Source organism: Ursus maritimus, unplaced genomic scaffold (genome assembly GCF_017311325.1).
Source record: "Ursus maritimus isolate PB19 unplaced genomic scaffold, ASM1731132v1 scaffold_3, whole genome shotgun sequence".
NCBI classification, from domain to species: Eukaryota; Metazoa; Chordata; class Mammalia; order Carnivora; family Ursidae; genus Ursus; species Ursus maritimus.
The window spans coordinates 93,655,481-93,677,519 of record NW_024425563.1 but is presented as its reverse complement, the minus strand read 5'-3'; the positions used below and the strand labels follow the sequence as shown (position 1 = coordinate 93,677,519).

The 22,039-nt window shown below is 40.3% G+C and overlaps 1 protein-coding gene across 3 annotated transcripts in view; it reads left to right on the top strand.

Annotated features, from left to right (window-relative positions):
- The window catches only part of LOC103674581 (cytochrome c oxidase assembly factor 1 homolog), an 84,310-nt gene that overhangs the window by 46,211 nt on the left and 16,060 nt on the right, over positions 1 to 22,039 (top strand). For 2 of the 3 annotated variants that reach the window (XM_008703496.2, XM_008703495.2), the window contains exon 2: positions 7,537 to 7,685. Coding sequence is in view for 1 of the 3 variants with exons in the window: in XM_040644432.1 (XP_040500366.1) it covers positions 14,828 to 14,860 (33 nt within the window). In the remaining 2 variants the exon portion in view is untranslated. Of the gene's footprint in view, positions 1 to 7,536; positions 7,686 to 14,812; positions 14,861 to 22,039 lie in introns of those variants that run through there. The other variant, XM_040644432.1, reaches the window with a different exon arrangement.

Genomic DNA, 22,039 nt, shown 5'->3' with positions numbered 1-22,039 from the left:
CAGAAATTGACCCTCACTGCTATGGTCAACTAATCTCAAAAAGCAGGAAAGAACATCCATTGGAAAAAAGCAGTCTCTTCAACAAATGCTGTTTGGACTATTTGACAGCCACATGCAGAAGAATGAAACTGGACCACTTTCTCACACCACACACAAAAATAAACTCCAAATAGATGAAAGTCCTAAATGTGAGATGGGAAACCATCAAAACCCTAAAGGAGAACACAGGCAGCAGCCTCTTTGACCTCAGCCGTAGCAATTTCTTACTAGACATGTCTCCAAAGGCAAGGGAAACAAAAGCAACAGTGAACTGTTGGGACATCATCAAGATAAAATGCTTTTGCACAGCAAAGGGAACAGTTGATAAAATTAAAAGACAACTTATGGAATAGGAGAAGATATTTGCAAATATCAGATAAAGGACTAGTATACAAAATCTATGAAGAACTTACCAAACTCAACAGCTAAAGAAACCAAATAATCCGGTCAAGAAATGGGCAGAAGACATGAACAGACATTTCTCTAAAGAAGACATACAAATGGCTAACAGAGAGAGTTTGTATTTGTCTGGTGTCAGTTGTAATTTCTCCTCTTTCATTTCTGATTTTATTTATCGAATCCTCTCTTTTTTTCTTGCTGAGTCTGGCTAAATGTTTATCTTTTGTTTATCTTTTTCAGAGAACTAGCTTTTAGTCTCATTGATCTTTTCTGTTGTTTTTTAAGTCTCTATTTCATTAGTCTCCACTCTGATCTTTATTATTCTTTTCCCTCTACTAACTTTGGGCTTTTTTTTTTTTTTTAAAGTTCTTTAGATATGAAGTTAGATTGTTTATTTGAGATTCTTCTTGTTTCTTGACGTAAGCCTATATTGCTGTAAACTTCCCTTTTAGAGCTGCTTTTGCTGCATCTCAAAGATTTTGAACTATAGTGTTTCCATTTTCATTTGACTGCAGGTATTTTTTTATTTCCTCTGTTTCTTTGTGAACCCATTGGCTGTTTAGTAACATTTTATTTAGCCCACATGTGTTTGTGTTTCTTCCAGCATTTTCCTAGTAATTGATTTTTAGTTTCATACTATTGTGGTTGGAAAAGATGCTTGATATGTTTTTAATCATCTTGAATTAATTGAGATTTGTTTTATGGCCTAACATATGATCTAGCCTATAAAATGTTCCATGTTGACTTTAAAGAATGTGTATTCTGCTATTTCTGAATGGGATATTCTTTATTATCTGTTAACATCAAGTGGTTTAATATATCATTCAAAGCCACTGTTTCCTTAATGTGTTACTATCTGGATGATCTATCCCTGATGTAAGTGGGGTGCTAACATCCCTTACTGTTATTGGATTAGTGTCAGTTTCTTCCTTTCTATCTGTTAACACATGGATTATATATTTAGGGTCTCCTATGTTGGATGCAGAGATAGTTACAGTTGTAATATCCTCTTATTGAATTGATTCCTTTATCGTTATGTTATGATGTTTTTGTCTCGTTGTAGTCTTTGTTTTAAAGTTTATTTTGTCTGATGTAAGTATTGCTATCCTAGCTTTTTGTGGTTCTGTTTGCATGGAACATCCATCCCTTCACTTTTAATTTGTATGTGCCTTTAGGTCTGAATTGAGTCTCTTGTAGGCAGCTCATAGATAGATCTTGGTTTTTTGCCCATTCAGTTACCCCATGTATTTTGACTGGAGCATATGGTCCATTTACATTTAAAGTAATTATTGGTAGGTATGTACTTGTTTCCATTTTGTTAATTGTTTTCTGGTTGTTCTTCTAGTTCTTCTCTGTTCCTTTCTTTGTCTCTTGTTCTCTTCCCTTGTGTTTGATGGCTTTCTTTAGTGTTAATGCTTGGATTCATTTCTCTTTATTTTTTGTGTCTGTAGTATAGGTTTTTTGGTGTGAGGTTACCATGAGGGTCATATATAACATCTTGTGCGTATAACAGTCTCTATTAAGTTGATGGTTGCTTAAGTTTGAATACATTCTAGAAGCCCTACGTTCTTATTCCCCCTTCCATGTTTTACGTATATGATGTAATATTTTATACTTTTTAATTTTGCGTATCCCTTGACTAATTTTTGTAGATACAATTCATTTTACTTTTTTGTTTTAACCTTAATACTAATTCTGCAAGTGGTTGGTCTTGTACTTTTACTATATGTTTGCTTTTACCAGTGAAATTTTTTCCTTTCATAATTTTCTTATTTACAGTTATGGACTTTTTCTTTCCACTTAGAGAATTCTCTTTAACATCTCTTGTTAGGGCTGGTTGGTGATGAAGAATTCCTTTAACTTTTGTTTGCTTGGTAAAGTCTTCTATTTCTTCTTCAATTCTGAATGATATCTTTGCTGGGTAGCATTTTCTTGGCTGAAGTTTTTGTTTGTTTGTTTTTGTTTTTTTGTTTTTTGTTTTTCTCCCCCCTTTCAGTTGTTTGAATATATTGTGCTGCTTATTTCTGGACTGCAGTGTTTCTTCTGAAAAATTGGCTGATAGCCTTATGAGGTTTCCTTTGTATGTAACTATTTTCTTTTCTCTGGCTGGTGTTTAGGTTCTCTCTTTATCTTTAATTTTTGCCATTTTAACTATCATGTGTCTTGGTGTTGACCTCCTTGGGCTCCTCTTATTTGAGTCTCTCTGTGCTTCCTGGACCTGGATGTCTCTTTCCTTCCCCAGATTAGGGAAGTTGTCAGATAAATTATTTCTTCAAATAAATTTTCTGCCCCTTCTCTCTCTCTTCGCCTTCTGGGACCCCAGTAATGTGAATGTTACTGTTCTTGATGTCGCAGAGGTGAACCCTGCCTTCCAGATCTCTGATCTGTTCTTCTGCATCCTTTAATCTGCTGTTGATTCCCTCTAGTGTATTTTTTCATTTTAGTTGTTGTATTCTTTAGTTCTGACTGGCTCTTTTTTTTTTTTTTTTAAAGATTTTATTTATTTATTTGACAGAGATAGAGACAGCCAGCGAGAGAGGGAACACAAGCAGGGGGAGTGGGAGAGGAAGAAGCAGGCTCATAGCGGAGGAGCCTGATGTGGGGCCCGATCCCACAACGCCGGGATCACGCCCTGAGCCGAAGGCAGACGCTTAACCGCTGTGCCACCCAGGCGCCCCTGACTGGCTCTTTTTTTAAAGATGTTCTCTTTGTTGAATTCTCAGAGTTCCCCCACTCTTCTCTGAAGTCCAGTGAATGTCCATATGACCATTACTTTGAACTCTTTATTAGGCATATTGCTTATCTCCATTTTGTTTAGCTCTTTCTCTGTGGTTTTGTCTTGTTTTTTCTTTAACCACATATTCTTTTATCTCCTCATTTTGTCTGACTCTCTGTGTTTATTTCTATATATTCTTTAGGTTAGCTATATTTCTTGGTCTTGAGAGCAGTGGCCTTGTGCCGAAGGGAGCAGTGGCCTTGTGCAGAAGGGATCCTTTGTATGCTGCATGTGCCCTTCTGTTGTGGTTGAGTTGTGACTGCTATGGGTATGCTGGTGGGCAGGGCTGGCTTTTAGTTCTCTGGCTGCAATGATTGGCCTCAACTGCTGCAGGCTCACTGGCCTACTGGCTTGTCCTCTGTGCAGTTGGCTAAGAAGTAAATCTCCCTCATGTATACCCCAGGTGCTTTTCAAACTGCTGCTTCTGTGCTGTGTTGGGCTGAGTTACTTAGCATGCTCTCTTTTTCAGGGGAGAGACTTGGTTTCCTGTAGCATTCCAGGTCTCCTGAAGTTAAGCCCTGATGATTTTTAAAGTCACATTTTAGGGGATTTGTCTTCCCAGATGGGTCCTTAGGGCAGGGGCGCCCAGTGTGGGGCCTGATCCCCTTGCTCCTCCATGCTTCTGATGTCCCTTTCCTTTGTGGGTGATTGGGCCTGGGGGGGTTGGTTTCCCACCCTTTCTCTGTCCCTCCTACCCTTTGTTTTTTGTAGTTTCAAGTTTTTCTTTAAATTTCAGTTAGTTAACGTATGGTATAATATTAGTTTCAGGAGTAGAATTTAGTGATTCATCACTTACATATAATACCCAGTGCTCATCACAAGTGGTCTCCTTAATCCCCATCACCCATCTAGCCCATCCCCCCCACCTCCCCTCTAGCAACTCTTAGTTTGTTCTCTAAAGTTAAGTGTTTTATGGTTTGCCTCTCTCTTTTTTTCCCCCTGTGTAAAGCTTTTATTTCTTAAATCCCACATATAAGTGATGTGGCCTTCTCTCTGTGACTGGCTGTGGAGAATCTGTTCTGCCAGTCTTCAGTTCATCTTCAGCGTGAGTTGGAATACATGTGGTTGTAGCCGTGATGTGTTGTGGGAGGAGCTAAGTTCAGGATCCTCCCACTCTACCGTTGTCCTCTGCCAGCTACCGTTGGAAGTTGTTGCTCGGATCGTATGCTAGAACTTCTCTGCTAGATTCCCGGCCTTCCAGAAAAGTACTCTTCCGTTGGTTATTGTCATAATTGTTCTTTGGTGGAAAGACAGAAAACTCTTACTCTGCCATCTTGCTGATATCACTTCAATTAACTTGTAAAGAGATTAAAAATGAGAAAAACCATCTTTACCATTTAGTCACATATTTGTCATAAGCCTTGTTAATTTTGTAATTCTACATTTCCATTTGATATTTTCCTTTTGCCAGAAAAACTTAAAAATTTCTCATATGTCAGAGAGAAAAAAACAAATACCATATGATATCACTTAATATGTGGAATCAAAAAAGCCAAATTCAGGGTACCTGGCTGCCTTAGTCAGTAGAGCATGGGTGGAGATTAGTTAAAAATAAAACTTTAGGGGCGCCTGGGTGGCGCAGTCGTTAAGCGTCTGCCTTCGGCTCAGGGTGTGATCCCGGGGTTCTGGGATCGAGCCCCACATCAGGCAGGCTCCTCTGCTGGGAGCCTGCTTCTTCCTCTCCCACTCCCCCTGCTTGTGTTCCCTCTCTTGCTGGCTGTCTCTGTCAAATAAATAAATAAAATAAAATAAAACCTTAAAAAAATAAAAAGTGAAATTCATAAAAGTAGAGAGTAAAATAGCATTTACCAAGGGATTAGGGTGGCGGTGGGGAAATGGGCAGATGTTGTTTAAGGGTATAAACTTGTAATGAGAAGTAAATAAGTCCTAGAGATCTAATGTACAGTTCAGTGAACGTAGATAACAATATTGTATTATAATCAAACTTAAGAGACTAGAACTTAATTATTCAAAAGAAATAATAATTATGTAATGTGATAGAGATGCTAATTATTGCTACAACAGCAATTGTTACAGCATATGAACATATCAAATTAACATGTGTGCACCTTAAATTTACACAATATTATGTCAATTATATTTTAATTAAAAAACATTAATTATGTTTTTTAGACTTACGTAATAATGTAAGTCTACTTTCAGTGGATTCACTTAGCTGTTATTTGTCTGGAAAAGTATTTTTTTTTGCCTTCGTTTTTGAAAAGTATTTGTGCCGAGTATAGAATTCTAGGTTGACGGTTTTTTGATTCTGGCCCGACATGCTGCCTATTGGGAAGTATTTTCTGAAAAGCAGACGGATTTTCTGCCCTGTGAAGACCCTCATCTCTGACCACTAGACCACAGGAAGATTTTCCACAGCACAAGCATACCACATTGCAGTCAGTCTTCGTGCCTTTCTGTAGGAGCCTTAATACATTTGCGTGGGAGAATGGGGAGTTCTTCCTTTGCTAAGATGTCTTGTGTGTTGAGCCTGAAGGAAAAGGCATAGAGCCTCCCACTCAGATGGCTCTTTTCATGCTTATGCCAGTTGGTATTGTTCTTTAGTTTCTGTGCCCAAATGGAATAGCTAATTTCCACCTCGGTGAAGGAGATCAGTTAGGATGTTATGGTTCAAGTAAAGGCAATGATGAGATGAATTAAAACCAGGCTGACTGGGTTGACTTAACTAAATAATGATAAAGAACTGAGGGGACTTGGACATATAGGGTAAGAGAGCAGTATCAGAGACTGCGACTGTGGCAATCCCAACTTTCAGTTTCTTTTTCTTTTGTATAAGAGAACCCTGATTTTTAGCTGGACATATTTTTGCGCAGTGAAAAGAATGAATTTTCCGGTGATTAAGTAGATATGACCGTATCACTGAATTCAGACTAATGAGATGAAAGTAGAAGCACTGTGTGCAACTTCTGGAACAATCTTAGGATTGGCTCCTGCTTCGCCTCTTTCCTGCTGGCTGTTATGTACATGTGATAGCAGGAACTCAAGCGGCCATCTTGATGTCCTGGACCCGAAGCGGAAAACGCATGTTGAGAATGGCACATCATCACGTGGGAAAGAGTCCAGCACTCTGGACTACTCTGTGCTGAGCTGACTACATCAGGGCTTTTTTTTTTGTGTGTGTAGGAATACAATCAATTTCTGTCTTATGTAAGCCATTGGTTTTGTCTGTATATCTGTTTTTGTTCCTGTTGTAGATGGCTATATGCAGCTGTACCTAGTCCTGACTAAGGAAAGCAGGGCGTAGAAGAGTCCCAAGTTTTTATCCTGGATGACTGAACAAGGGGTGATGCATGGGTCAAGAACACATAAGCTAGGAACTTTGGGAAATAGATAATGCTATAAAACAATTATACACTAACATGGATAAGTCTCTGCAATTAAATTTTTTTTTAAATCATGAAAACATTCTATCTGTATTTGAATCTTTTTTTTTCTTTTGTTTTCTTAGGCATAAACATCGATCTCATGCTTTAATGACTTTAGGAGTTTGATGACTAGTCTTATATCATAGTGGAGTTCTGAAGTATCAGGGCTCTTTCTGCTTCATTTTCTTGTTAATGGAGGTATAGGTCTTAATCACATTCTTGAATTACAAAGGAATTTTTAAGTTTGGGGATCCTCACAAGATAAATTGAAATAAAACATGGAGGAATGCATCATATGATGGAACTATTTATGAAGTGCTGTTTTTACTTCGGATTAGGTCTTTTCCTTCAGTCACTAACTGTTAACCTTTATCACATGTTTTGAACTTTCTTTTTTTAAAAATTGATTTATTTATTTGACAGAGAAAGAGAGAGAGAGAGAGCACAAACAGGAAGAGTGGCAGGCAGAGAAAGAGGGAGGGCTCGATCCCAGGACACCAGGATCGCGACCTGACCCGAAGGCAGACGCTTAACTGACTGAGCCACCCAGGCGCCCCTGTTTCGAACTTACATGTCAAAATTATTGTTGAGCACACCTAGGGAAGATTAAATTCAATTTACATTTTGGCATTATTTATTATTATTTGGAATTGACTGTTTGAAATGACAGTAATTTTGGAGAGTACATTTCACTTTGCTTTTTAACTCTTCAGGCTAGTCAAGGAATTTTTAGGATGCAAGTATATTTTTAATCTATTTTCTCCCTCTATCCCTCTGGAAAAATATGATGGATTTGTGGTGATAGTTTTAAGCTTACAGCCATCAAGGAAGCATTTAAAATGTCTTTAAGCAAGCTTGCTTCCCTATCTTCTTGTCTGGTTGTGATAAAAACTGAGTGTCTCTTTTTGTAACCTTTTAAAAATATGTCTTCTTTAGATGCTGGCAAACAAGTTGGAATTTGACCTGTGAAATCTTTCACGGAGATGACTGTCTGGGAAAAGGAAACTCTAAGACAGATTTTGTGCTAGAGTTGATGTAACGCATCCCAGGGAAGCAGAACTTGGAACTCAGGTGGCTCTAAGCAGGTAAGTTAATAGCAGAGTAAACTTGCGAGAAACAAGCTTGTATAAAAGAATAAAAGAAAAGGAAACAGTAAGACCATTGATAACAAAATGTAGGGAGCAGGATTCAGGGCCTTTGTGGAAATCCGTAGAGGCCAAAGGCTCTAAAAGCTGAGACTGCTTCATTTTTCTTTTGATGTAAGAGCCTTAAAAAATAATAATAGGGCTCAGGCTGGGACCAACATGGAAACTCACTTATATCATATCAGTGTTTTTTTCTTTTTTAGTATTTGTATTATAGTACAGGGCGGTGTCATAGACACAAGGCCTTTTTTTTGCGCAAACTGCATTTCATTGAAAACAAAGACAGGCTTGCTTGAAACTGAATTGACAGCTTTGTGGCTGTAAAGATAAATATAGCACTTTTCAGGTAGTGAATTCATGAATAATCAATGAACCAGCAAAGGACCAAAAGTGACATATGGCAGCCTGGTGTGGATTAAGTGCGATTGTCACATTCCCTTCCCCTTTTTCCCTTCTCTAATTTATTGAAAGAAACAAAGCCAGTCTCATGTAGCCAGAACACAGTATCTCTGAAAAAGTCTACTTAGGCAGAGTGTTAACAGGGAAGTTTATTCATTAAATGTCTCCATACTGTTTGGTTGTTTCAATAGTCTAGCCCAATTTGTTTGTGTTAATTGAAATTTTATTCAGAATGAAAATTCGACTTGAGTTCTTGAAGTAGTTTTTGTTTTTTTAAAATTACTGTTATGTCAGTATTTCCAAATAAGTAACACTTATTGCTAATTTGCCAGAATGTTTCTCTAAATAAACGACAAATACATTATAGCTGTGTTTTCATGCCTTCACCTAGTGTATAAAACAAAATAGAGAGATTTCCCTTTGTATCAACCAACGCTTCATTGAAGATACTGATTTTATTAACAAAAAATAACCAGTTTTAATGGAAATTCTTTGGTAAAACTGGAAGTTTCTAGAATAGTGTTCTGAGGAGCTGTTAATGGGGAGGTATTTGTTCACAACCCAAGTAATAACGCTACCACTTTAAAACATTGGTCTTCCTTGGTGTCTAATGAAGGGTGAGGTGTTTAGTCTACTGAGTCTCTTTGCACCTTGTGTTTGTCTGGCTTTGTGCCAAGGATCTGATTCTGAAAGATTGAACGTTGGAGGGTCTCTAGATTAGCCTGATTCTCCAGTTCCCTCAGTTCCACTCCAGTCTTTCCAAACCCTTTGAAATTGGCACAGGAATTAGCAGTAAGTTTTGATAAAGTACATGTGATAGAAAGAGTTACTATCTGTTTTGAATTTCTCCTCCCAACTCCCACACAAAAAAGGTTCTGGAAACTTATTCTTAGAATTGTAGGTTCCCATATGAATATGAAATATTAATGGGTCGTAATTTTTAGAAATCTGTTAAAGGGCTTTTAATATTAAAGGAATCAGCAGAGCAGTACATTAATTATTTTATTCCAGTAGTACAAGTGAGCCACTGATTAACATCTGGCTTTATTCCACTTCATCGTAAGATTCCCTGATAAGATTTTTCATGTAAATTCTCTTGAACTGTGTACCAGTAGCACTTTTCCCCCTGTCGATGTGTAATTAACTTTCTCTGTGTGACCTCATCCCTCTGTAATTCAGAGTAGTGAATGGTCATGAGATATTTAGCAGGTAATTTGTTAAATCTAGGAATTGGATTAAGTTTGCCATTAATTTACTTCTACAATACAAATTAGGGTAGACTTACACTTAATTTTGTAGTGGTTTTCGACTTGTTTACTTGAGCATGGGAGGAGAAGGTGTTACTGTGAAGGCACTCACTTATTCTGTAGCCTGGCGTGTATTAAATGCGCGTATTCGTGCATTTAAATGTCACATGGCATGTATGTTGGAGGAGAAAAAAACATGAAGGGCTACTCTTGTGTAAACGGTATCTAAGAAAAACAAAGTGTGGTATCTCTTGGAAAATAAACTTGGCTAATAACCTTTAACCTTTACAATTACCTTCACCCAAGCAACTCTATCAGTTTATCAGCAGTTTTGAAAATGCCTAATATTTATGCCATGGTTCAGCTATGGAAAGCACAGATTGGGTTGGAATGAAAGTGGTCATGGGAAGCCTGGCCTTAGAAATCCTGAAGATAAACCCTATTACTGAATTGTGTATATTTACTCCCTCTGTGACTAACTCAGTAAAGCCTATTCATCAAGGAAATCTTGTCCTTGACTCAGGTCCATTTGTCACAAATCATACACTTCAGCTTTAGGATTACGTCCGGCTGAAATTATGAACAAAGCATGTTGCTATGTTCACTCCTTTATAACACAGAGTGGCTTATCATCGAATTGCCTACGGTAGTATCACCAGCAGTTTTATGTGTTAGAGTAATTTCTCCCAACTCTTCCTGAAAGCAATTGAGCTTTTACTTTTGGAACGAGAAAGAAAGAATCCCTGTTGTGTATTAAAATGCTTAATTTGCCAAACATTGTATTATGCTGACCCAAGACAAGTTAATACAGTTTCTACTTGTGGGTAAACACGGAGTATTGTTAGGAAGATATAACATACATGAGACAGAAGAAAAGCTTACCCAGAGCTGAATTTTAAGAATAGTTTTGATTTTTATCAAAGACCATCCTAGTCGTCTGAGGGTTATTAATCCACAAAACAGAAGTGTTTAGAGCTACTATTGGGTGGGGGAGGAGGAAGCCACATTTAAAAATTCTACTTAAGAAGCCATTATGGAACCTGCCTTTTGTTTCAGAAACTCTTTGATAGGCACTGGGGTCACAAACCTGATGATAACCCCAAGGTACTCAGAAGTATGGATGATACGAGCAACTCTCAGCTGCCTTATCGTTTACAGATCACAGATTGTTTTTGTGATATCGTCTCCATTGTTCTTTATAGCAGAACTGTTGGGGCTTTACAGTTCATAGGCCCAGAGAGATGAAATGAAGAACACAGTAGGTATTTAGTCCCATTGCTGTGTTTCTGCAGAATCTTTGGGATATGCCGGCAGACCAAGTGAGGAGTTAGCTAACCTATTAACAAGGGGCCTCTAGAAGATATCCTGTCTTGGTCCTCGAGTGACTTTGCTAGGATAAAATGGGCAGCAAAGCCAGTTAGTAGTTTGATACTATTTAAAAAATGAGATCTTTATTTTTCTTTACATTATGACAGATACTTAAGTGCATAATGTGCATGAGACATTGTATTCATTGACTGTTCTTTTTGGTTCTGTTGTTACTCTTAGTAATTTAAGCTGCTTAATGCAGAAGATTTGAAAGTACAGATAAGTATGAAGATCCAGGAAAAGTTAACGCTGCCTCTCATCACCTAGAAGTTGTGAACATTTTGACCCATTTCCTCAGGTTCCTTTATATCCTTAAAAAATAGGTCCTATTTGATGGAGACCATGGTTGAATTCTATTATGTAGGAACTTTCCCTTCACATTGAAATAGTTAATACTTCTTGGACACTTACCATATGTTTGGCACAGAGGTAATATATTATTATTTTACATTTTAAAGATATGTTTTCGTAGACATTAAAATACATGCAAAAGAGCCTGTGTATCACGTATGTAAGTTACGGATTTCTATGAATGGATCACCTACTGTAAGAACGGTGTGAGAAGCTGGAATACTACTGAAGAGTGGCAGAATATGCCACCTAAGAATATGCCACTTGGGCATGAGGATTATTTTTAGCTAAAGGCACTTGAAAAACAGCAGGTACAAAGAATGGTGCTCTGACCTCCCAAGTGAAAGATCCCCTCCGTATGCAGGGAGGAAACATTCTTATCACCAAAGTCAGGAGTTGAAACTGAGTATTCCGTACAAAGAGACCTTGGTAAAATAATTCCTGTTTTCCTTCATATTTGCCATGTATCTTTTATTTTTTCCCCCACAATTGTCTGTCCCTCTTCAACCTAATATAGAAGCACTTGGGTTTTACCAGTTCTTTAGGTCTTCATTTCCTTTTGAAGACTTCCACGTCCATGTGACAGTAAGATCTGTATGCTTTTCTCCCGTTACTCTGGCTTAAGTCAGTTAGATTCCCAGGCCCAGCTGGAGACTCTAAGATGGCAGAGGTAAAATTTTACCTCCCCATCAGAAATACTGCTGTCCTCAATTTTATCATTTTTTTTTTGCCTTTTAAATTTTTATTATTTTACCTTATTTTTAAAATTCAATTTAATTTTTTAGGATTTATTTTTTATTGAAGAATAATTGACATACAATATTGTACTAGTTTGGGTGTGGAACAGTGATTCAATATTTATATACATTACAAAATGGTCACTACAATCTGTCACTATGCAGAATTCTTACAGTATTGCTAACTATATTCCCTGTAACTGGAATATTGTACCACTTAATCTTCTTCACCTGTTTGGTCTGTCACCACCACCACCACCCCTCCCCCACTCTAGCCAACCGTCATTTTGTTCTCTGTGTCTATGAGTGTGTTTCTGTGTTTGTTCATTTGTTTCGTTCTTTAGATTCTACATATAAGTGAAATCAGACAGCATTTGTCTTTCTCTGTCTGATTTATTTCACTTAGCATAACACCCTGTAGGTCAATTCATATTGTCGTGAATGGCAAGATCGCATTCCTTTTTATGGCTGAGTAATGTTCCATTGTGTATATTTACCACATCTTTACCTACTTATTCATCCGTGGACACCTAGGTTGCTTCCATACCTTGCCTATTGTAAATAATGCTACAATGAACATAGGGGTTCCTATGTCCTGTTGCATTAGTGTTTTCATTTTCCTTGGATAAATACCCAGAAGAGGAATTGCTGGATTGTATGGTATTTTCTACTTTTAATTTTTTGAGGAACCTCCATACTGTTTTCTATAGTGGCTGTACGATTTACATTCTCACCACCAGTGCCTGTGTGTCTCTTTTCTCCACGTTCTCACCAACACTTACTTTCTTTCTTTTCTTTCTTTCTTTCTTTCTTTCTTTCTTTCTTTCTTTCTTTCTTTCTTTCTTTCTCTATCTATCTATCTATCTATCTATCTATCTATCTATCTATCTATCTATCATCTATCTATATTTGATGATGGCCATCCTGAAAGGTACGAAGTGATATCTCATCGAGGTTTTGATTTGCATTTCCCTGATGATTAGTGATGTTGGGTATTGTTTTATGTGTCTGTAAGCCATCTCTGTGTCTTCTTTGGAAAAATGTCTCTTCAGGTCCACTGCCCATTTTTTAATTGGATTGTTTGTTTTTTTAATACTGGGATGTATGAGCTTTTTAATATATTGGATGTTAATTCCTTATCACATATATCATTTGCAAATAGGTTGCCTTTTCATTTGTTAATGGTCTCCTTTGCTGTGCAAAAAACTTTTAATTTAATGTAGTCCCTTTTATTGTTCTTGCCTGAGGAGACATATCTGAAAAAATATTGCTAAGATCAATGTCAAAGAGTTAACTGCCTATATTTTCTTCTAGGGGCTTTATGATGTCAGGTCTTTAATCCATTTGGGGTTTATGTATATGCTATAAGAAACTGGTCCAGTTTCATTCTTTTGCATGTAACAGTCTGGTTTTCCTAACGCCATTTATTGAGGAGACTGCCCCATTGTATATTCTTTCCTCCTTTTGCATAAACTGATGATACATGTGTAGGTTTATTCCTGAGTTATCTGTTCACTTCAGTTGAAGTTTATCTGTTCTGTGCCTGTAACATACCGTTTTGATTACCACAGCTTTGTAGTAGAGTTTGATACTTCTAGGGAGTGTAATACCTCGAGCATTCTTTCTCAAGAGTGTTTTGGCTTTTTGGGGTCCTTTGTGGTTCCATAGAAATTTTAGGATGGTTTTTGTTTTCTTAATTTCTCTTTCTGATTGTTATTAGTGTATAAAAATACAACAGATTGGGGGCGCCTGGGTGGCACAGCGGTTAAGTGTCTGCCTTCAGCTCAGGGCATGATCCCGGCATTCTGGGATCGAGCCCCGCATCAGGCTCCTCCGCTGGGAGCCTGCTTCTTCCTCTCCCACTCCCCCTGCTTGTGTTCCCTCTCTCGCCGGCTGTCTCTATCTCTGTCAAATAAATAAATAAAATCTTTAAAAAAAAATACAACAGATTGATTTTTGTATCCTGCAACTTTACTGAATTTATTAGTTTAACGGTTTTTTGGTGGGGGCTTTAGGGTTTTCTATATGTAGTATCATGTCATCTGCATATAGTGAAAATTTTGCTTCTTTCAAATGAGGATGCTCTCTCTTTCTTTCTCTCTCCTTTTTCTATTTTATTCTATTTTTTTGCTTAATTGCTGTTGAATAAAAGTTGTGAAAGTGGGCATCCTTGGCTTGCACCTCATCTTATAGGAGGAGCGTTCAGGTTTTCACTGAGGAGTATCATGTTAGCTGTGCGTTTGTCGTATTGCCGTTATTGTGTTGAGGCATGTTTCCTCCATACCCACTTTGTTGACAGTCTTTATCACAAATTTTTGTTGAATTTTGTCAGATGCTATTTTGTCTGCATCTATTGAGATGATCGTATGGTTTTTGTCTTTCATTTTGTTAATTCGGTGAATCACATTGATTGATTTGTGGATATTGAACTTTGAACTATCCTTGCATCCCTGCAATAAGTCCCACTTATACTGTAATTATAGTTAAGAGTCAGTCTCTTATGGTTTCCTCCCTCTCTGCTTTTATATTATTTTTTCTTTCCCTTCCCCTACGTTCATCTGTTTTGTTTCTTAAATTCCACATATGAGTGAAATCATATGGTATTTGTCTTTCTCTGACTTAGCATAATACTCTCTGTCCATCCATGTCATTGCAAATGGAAGGATTTCATTCTTTTTTTGTGGCTGAATAACATTCCATGGTGTGTGTGTGTGTGTGTGTATGTATATATATACACATGTACACACACACACACACACACACACACCACATTTCTTTATCCATTCATGAGTCAGTGGGCATTTGGGCTCTTTCCATAATTTGGCTATTGTTCGTAATGCTGCTATAAACATTGAGGTGTGTGTGCCCCTTTGAATGAGTATTTTTGTATCCTTTGGGTAAATACCTAGTTGTGCAATAGCTGGATTGCAGGGTAGCTGTATTTTTAACTTTTTGAGGAACCTCCATACTGTTCTCCAGAATGGCTGCACCAGTTTGCATTCACACCAACAGGGTAAGAGGGTTCCCCTTTCTCCACATCCCTGCCAATACCTGTTGTTTCCTGGTTGTTAATTGTAGTCATTCTGACAGGTGTGAGGTGGTATCTCATTGTGGTTTTGATTTGTGCTTCCCTCAGGATGGTCGATATTGAGCATCTTTTCATGTGTCTGTTGGTCATCTGTGTGTTTTCTTTGGAAAACTGTCTATTCCTATGTCCTTTGTCCATTTTTAACTAATTTCCTGTTCTTTGTGATTGCCGTAGCTATCTGTGAAGAAGCAGTCACTTCTTCCACATTCTGTGGACTGGGTTTCCGAAGGAGAGACCTTCACCTGGAGGTGGGGGCACACTGGAGTGTGCTGTGAACCTGGGTCTGGTGGTGCAGGGGTGCCGTGTGCAGCTCTGGGCCTGGGCGTATGTGGTGTCTTGTCAGCTCAAGCAGCAGGTCTCCACTACATCTACAGCCGCTCCCCTTGGTTAGAGGTGGATGGGGTCTGCAGTTCCTACAAGGGCTGTTGAGGTCCTCAGCGGCACTTCTAGGCACAGTCTGTAGGCACCAGGGCAGGCACATTGGGGCCTAGAGTTGGTTTGCACGTGGTTGGCCACGGGGAGTGGCTGCAGGTGCCTGGGTGGGTAGGGTCAGTGGCAGATACATGTGCAGTGGCAAGGCCGGGGGTTCAGCAGCAGGGCGTGGAGCCAACTATAGACAACTGGCTGTCAGTATTTCCTTGTGCGTCTGCAGGGGCTAGCCGCTTGGGTGCCAGTATCAGGTCAAGGCCAGCAGCTATACGGGTCTGTCTTAGGTATGCATGATGGCGCTGGCTGATGACAGGAGTCACAGGGCCTGCTCTGGGTGCCAGAGTAGCTTCAGGGACTTGGACGGTCGCTGTACACTTGTGTGGCTTCTGGGCCTTGCTGCAAGCATACACATGACGTTGGAGGCCTTTGACAGGTTGGGGCCAGCAGCTTGCAGGTGCACAGCTGCGGGGTCTAGCTGCCTGTACATAGAGGTATGTAGGCCAGTGACCAGAGTCAGAGCTGTGTGTGGGCACACAAGCAGCTACGGGGTCCTTCACTGCTGGCATGCGCGTGTGTGGCTTCAGGGTGAACCACACGTACGTGCACCGTGGTGGAGACCTGCTGCCGGGGCCGAGGCTGGAGGCTGCTTGTGCACCATGACCAGAGCTGGCTGCCTGCTCGGATCCCAGTCTCCAGCGGAAGGTGGGCGAGAAAGCAGGAAAGGACTGCAGGCAGTTGTCCGTGAATGTGAAAACCTGTGGATGAAAATGTCCGTGGCAAAATCTGGAGGAAATCCACTGTGGCTGTGCCAGCTGTTGGTTTTCTCAGTGGTGAAAGCTTGCTGATGTGCTCTATGGAAAAGTCGGCCGGTATTGTCCAAGATGAGGGCTCATGATGAGAGCTGATGGGGTCTCTAGTACCCACAAGGCCTGTTGGCCTCAGAGGTGAAGGCTGCTGGGGTCCTCTGCAGAGCAGGCCACTGGGAACTGTCGCTCCCGCTGCATGGCTCTATTGGTAGGCCTGCCCTTTTCCTTGTTCCTAGCTCTCTCACTACACGTCAGCTTTGCTGGTCTCTGGGCAGAGTAAAACTGGAGCAGGTCCTCCGAATGGCTGGGGAAGCTAGTGTTCACCTCGCTCGCCTTTTCCTTGCAAAGAGAACTCTGTCCCGTGGGAGAGTTCCTCCTGGCACCGAGCAGCGCTGGCCTGGGGGATGGGGTAATGTGGGGAAAATGAAACTTTCTTCTTCCCATTTTTGTGCAGTTATTCTCAGGCTTTTTCATCCACTGTTGCTCAAGCTTTTTAAGTGGACTCCTGAGCTCTCCTACAGCTCTTTTTGTTCCCAGATAGCTAGCTGTCTCATTGTTCCGTGCTGGGGGAGGAGACTGGGGTCTCTTACTCTGCCATCTTAGTGAGGTCACTGTGTTATATGTTTTTTACTACAATTAAAAAAAAAAAACCAAAAAACAACTCTGGAGAAGAAAAGTATTTTATATACAGAGCATTATTCAGTGTGCAATATCTGGAATTCAGACTTCTTTTGCCCAGTATTGTGTTTCTAAGGTTTATTCTCACTTGTTCATTTTCATTGCTGTATCGCGTGTCATTATATGAATATACGAGGTTGTTTTGTTGTCCATTCTGCCGTTGATGGACATTTTTGTTTTGGAATTATTATAAATAACATGGCTGTGAATTCTTTTTTTTTTTTTTTTTAAGATTTTATTTATTTATTTGACAGAGACAGCCAGCGAGAGAGGGAACACAAGCAGGGGGAGTGGGAGAGGAAGAAGCAGGCTTACAGCGGAGGAGCCTGATGTGGGGCTCGATCCCAGAACGCTGGGATCACGCCCTGAGCCAAAGGCAGACGCTTAACGACTGCGCTACCCAGGCGCCCCGGCTGTGAATTCTTGTATGTGCCTTCTGATGTATGCATGTATGTTTCTCTGTGATACATGTATCTTGGAGTAGGATTGCTGAGTTACTGGATACGTAAATGTGTACTTTAACAGATAGTGCCAGTTTTCCACGGTGCTTTTACTAACTTACATTCCACCAGCAGTACATAAAAGTTCTAGTTGCTTTAAGAAGATGTGTGTAAAGCTCTTACATGTTTAATAAATACATGGTAGCTTTTTTTTGTTTTGTTTTTATAAAGCTGATTTCCAGGTAGCTTACTTAGGCGCTTGGGTTGGTTCCATCACCACAGTAGGGAATGCAGGAAGGGGAGGCATAAAGTAGAGAGAGGTGGGGGAGGGAGCTTACTTGGCCACGTGTGTAAGTATTTAATAGAGATTTAGTTTAAAACACAGAAGGGATGCCTGACCTAGATGTAGAGATTTGGGAATCATCTTATTTGATCCAAATTCAAACCTTTGAGTATGATCTTAGGTGAAGATTAGAGTGGGCACGGAGTGAGGGCAGAAGAGGGTATATGGAGTGTATTAGTTTACTAGGGCTGTCCTAACAAAATGCAACGGACCAGGTGGCTTGAGCAGAAGAATATATATATATTCCCTCACAGTTCTGGAGGCAGATATCCAAGCTCAAAGTATCATCAGGTTTGCTTTCTTTTGAGCCCTCTTCTCTGCTTGCAGATGGGACATCTTCTCCGTTTGTCTTTGCATGGTCTTTCCTCTGTTTGTCTGCATGTGTCTTTCCAAATTTCCTTGTATAAGGGAGTCACGATCAGGTTAGAGCCTACCATAAAGACCCTCACTGTAACGTAATTATCTCTTTAAAGACCTTATCTTCAAATATGGTTATATTCTGAGGTACTGGGCATTAGGGCTTCAACATATGATTGGGGACAGAGCGCACAATTCAGCCCATAACACAGAATGAGAGACGATATAGAACAGAGAGATTTCAATAAGGAACTTGAGGACTGGCCAGAGAGGTAAAAGGAAAACAGAGAGTTGAGTCTGTAAATGATGGGAGAGTTTCAGGGAAGGACATTCAACCACAGCCCTCCCAGATTCCATTTCTAATGACCGATACCAAATTATTCTATTTTCCTGTATACTTTCTTTTTCTAAAATGGAGGCTTTTAATAGAAATGCTGAAGTAAATGTTTAACAGGGTTTGCTTTACCATATTCACCTGCAAAATGGTTATGAATCAGAGTCCCTTATAAAAAGTTTTTGATGCCAGAAAATACTATTTTCTTGTTATGTTTTCAAATCTGCAAGAGAATGGCCTTGAAGCGTATTTTTTTCAAACAGATGAGACATCATGAGTGATCAGATTTAGATGTCATGGTCTACTATTTAAAGCTGTCTGCGACAACTCTTAACATTCCTAAAGTCTAACTGCATGGTCATTTTGAATGCTCAAAATATTTGTAAGGAGGTGTAAGGATCATAATGATAAAGTCTGTGAAATCACTCTGCCTTGTCCTTCACTGCCCCTCCAATACCCAGTTCATCGGCAAATCCTGTTCTGCTTCACGTGTGTCTTTTCGCTTCTTCGCCTCTTTGCTGCTACCAGCTCGTCCAGGCTGCCAGCATGTTCAGTGTGGATTACCACTGGGTTTCACGCTTCCATTCCTGCCCCTTTTAGAGAAACCTTAAAAAAAAAGAAAAGAAAAGAAAGGCAAGCCAGAGGATAGCGTCCCCTACTTGAAGTCTCTAGCAGCACCTCATTACACTTGGAATAAAAGCCACTCTCTGGGATACCCTAGAAAGATCTACATGGTGAAGACCCCGCCCACCTGTCGGCCCTCACTAGCACACTTTGGGAACAGACACAGGCTGTCTCAGGGCGTCGCCGGCTTTACTGGCCCCTCCTCTGGTCTTCACGTTCCTCCTTCGGTCTCACCTCAAATGTTGCCCTGGCAGAGAGGCCGTCCCTCACGCCGCAGCTAAAATTGCTCTTTCTTTTATATTCTAGCATGGGTTAATCTTAAAAAGAAAACTGCCAGTTATTTTTACCAGCGAAAGATGGTTTTTCGGGGGAATAGCAAAGAATTGCAATCTGCATCCGGGTAAGCTATGTCAAAACCACAGGGAAGCCCGGAGAACAAAGGAGAGGTACACTCTTTCATAGAAAGAAATGGAAAATGGGAGCTTGGGAAGGCTGTTCGAAACAAGGAGTACATTCAGTAAACGGACTGGGAGCTGGAAGTACAGCGGCTCGTCTTTGGCTGAGTAGTGATCGCCTCTCATTGGCTGGGCTGTTGGGGGCGGGGGCGGGGGCGGGTGCTGCTGGGGTGAGAGAACCCTTTCTCCTTCCTGCTGGGATGGTAAGGTAGTCTCCACCTGCCCAGTCCCGCCCTTCCTGCTGAGTTTGCATTTGAGGATGAGTGATAGGGAGGAAGAGCTCCGCCTGCCCAACCTCCTGAGTCGTTTTAGGGAGGTTTCCCTTTACTGATTTTCGCACCTGTCACACACGTTTGTTTGTTAGTTCGGGTCGGTAGGCAGGTAGTTTTGTAAGCCGCTGCCAAACTGTTTTTTCAAAGCGGTTGTATCAGATTGCATTCTCACGTTAGTGGTTGCCCCACACCCAACACTGGGTGGTGGTAGTGTTTTGGGGTTTGTAGTTGTAGTTGGTAGTGAGTGTAGGTGCATAATGGTATCTCCCTGTTTGAATTTGGAGTTCCCCGATGACAGGTGACATTGAGTATCTTTGCATATGCTCATATGCCATCTGTATGTCATCTTCGGAGAGATCTTTGTTCACATTTTCCCCCCGGCTTTTAATTAGGTTTATTTTCCTATTGTTGATTTCTAGTGGTTCTTTCTGTACTTTGGGTAATAGTCCTTTATCAAATATGTCTTTTACTGATATTTTCTCCCAGTCTGTGGCTTGTTTTCTCTTTCTCTTGACGCTCTATTTTTTCCAGTGTATTTATCACTAAGTAAAATGATCTCATTATTGTTTATCTCCTCCCACTACGATGTAAGGTCCACAGACCACCTGTCTGTGTTGTTCTCTGCTGTATTTTCAGCGCATAGCCTGCTGCCTGGTATTTTGAGTGCAGTGGGCAAATATATGTTGATTGAATGACTGGACAACAACTTAACATTTTCAATTTGTTTTATTCGTTTTTTAAAAAAGATTTTATTTACTTATTTGAGAGAGAGAATGAGCAGGGGGGGGGGATGAGCAGAGGAAGAGGGAGAAGCAGACTCCCTGCCGAGCAGGGACCCCAGTGCAGGACTGGATCCCAGGACCCGAGGATCGTGATGTAAGCTGAAGGCAGACGCTTAATCAGCTGAGCCACCCAGGCGCCCCCAATTTGTTTTGTTCTTATTGAAAATGGCATTTGCTGATTTTAAGTTCTTCCATATTCTTATTTGAAACCCAATTCAAATTTTACCATCTTAATATTCAAAATTAAGGATAATAGCCAGTTGCAATAGTGTAAGGTGAATTTCCACCGTGGTTCATATGAATTGGTTTAAGATACGTAATTGCTGGTCTGTACTTGCTTTGTCCTCTCAAGAGTTGTACGGATTTGTTCTCCAGGAGGTGGTCACAGGACTGGAAGTGGAAACAGGAAAGCATTTATGTCAGTCTCGTGAAGCCTTATGAAATGAATGCCACCTGCTAGACACTGAAAAATCTCAGTATGTTCAAATATGTATTCACAGATATGTGTGCACATGTGTGCGCGCACGCATGCGCACACACACTGGACCTTGTAAGGTAAAAAAAACATGTAGATTATTGGTTCTTGATTGCTTTTTTTGTTCATTGGATTTGCGAAAGATGGCAAATGACATTGTGGTTTCATACCATACTAATTTTTTTCTTTTATTTTTAGTAGTTTTTAGCTTTCTATATTTTCGTGTTGTGTCATTTGCTACGACTGATCATAGCTGTTACATTTTTGTCTGTCTTCGACTCAGTTAAAGGCTTTTTGCCTTGAATTCTACTCTTTGAATATTTCTACTGTGTTTTTGTTTGAATATGCCAAGTCTTCTATTTTTAAGCCTTTCATTGCTTTTTCAAATTGTTGTTCTTAAAAATAACATATTTTACAGAGTTTTTAAAATCCTTTCAGGAAGGCTTTTAAAGGATGTTTTGGTTTTCTCTTGCTGCATAACGAAGCATCTCAAACGTGGTGGCTTCAAACTGGAACCGTTTATTACCTGTCGTGATTCACGGGTGGTCCTTCTGCTCCCTGGGTATTCCGCTGGCGCTGTGGTCATTTGGTGGCTCACCTGGGCTAGGATGTCTGTGATTGCTCATGCACGTGGCTGCCGTGTTGGTAGGGACAGCCAGGCTCAGATGGGATGTTGGGACAGTGGGGCATCTGTATCTGTCTGTCTGTCTCTCTCCATCCAGTCTCAGACCTCTCCTTCACCGAGTAGTCACTTCACATGGTCTTTTTATGAAGTCCCTCCAGCAGGGTAACCATACTTCTTATATGGCAGCTTAGGGCTCCCGAGAGTGCGGAACTGGAAGCTGCCAGGCCTCTTTAAAGCTGAGGCATGGAACTGCCACCACGTGGATTCCGCCTCATTCTGTGGGTTGAAGGGGTTCTTAGGGCCAGCCCCGAGTCAGGTGACAGGTCCGTGAAGGAGAGAAGGTGTGGTTTCCTGAGGGCCGTCTTTGGAGCCTGCCTACCACAATATGAGAGTCTAAACCCTTCACATTAATTGTTAGTCGATACGACCTAGTTCCTATGGCAAAGGCCTGTTTGCGTTTACTTCCCTTAGTGAATTTGTTTCA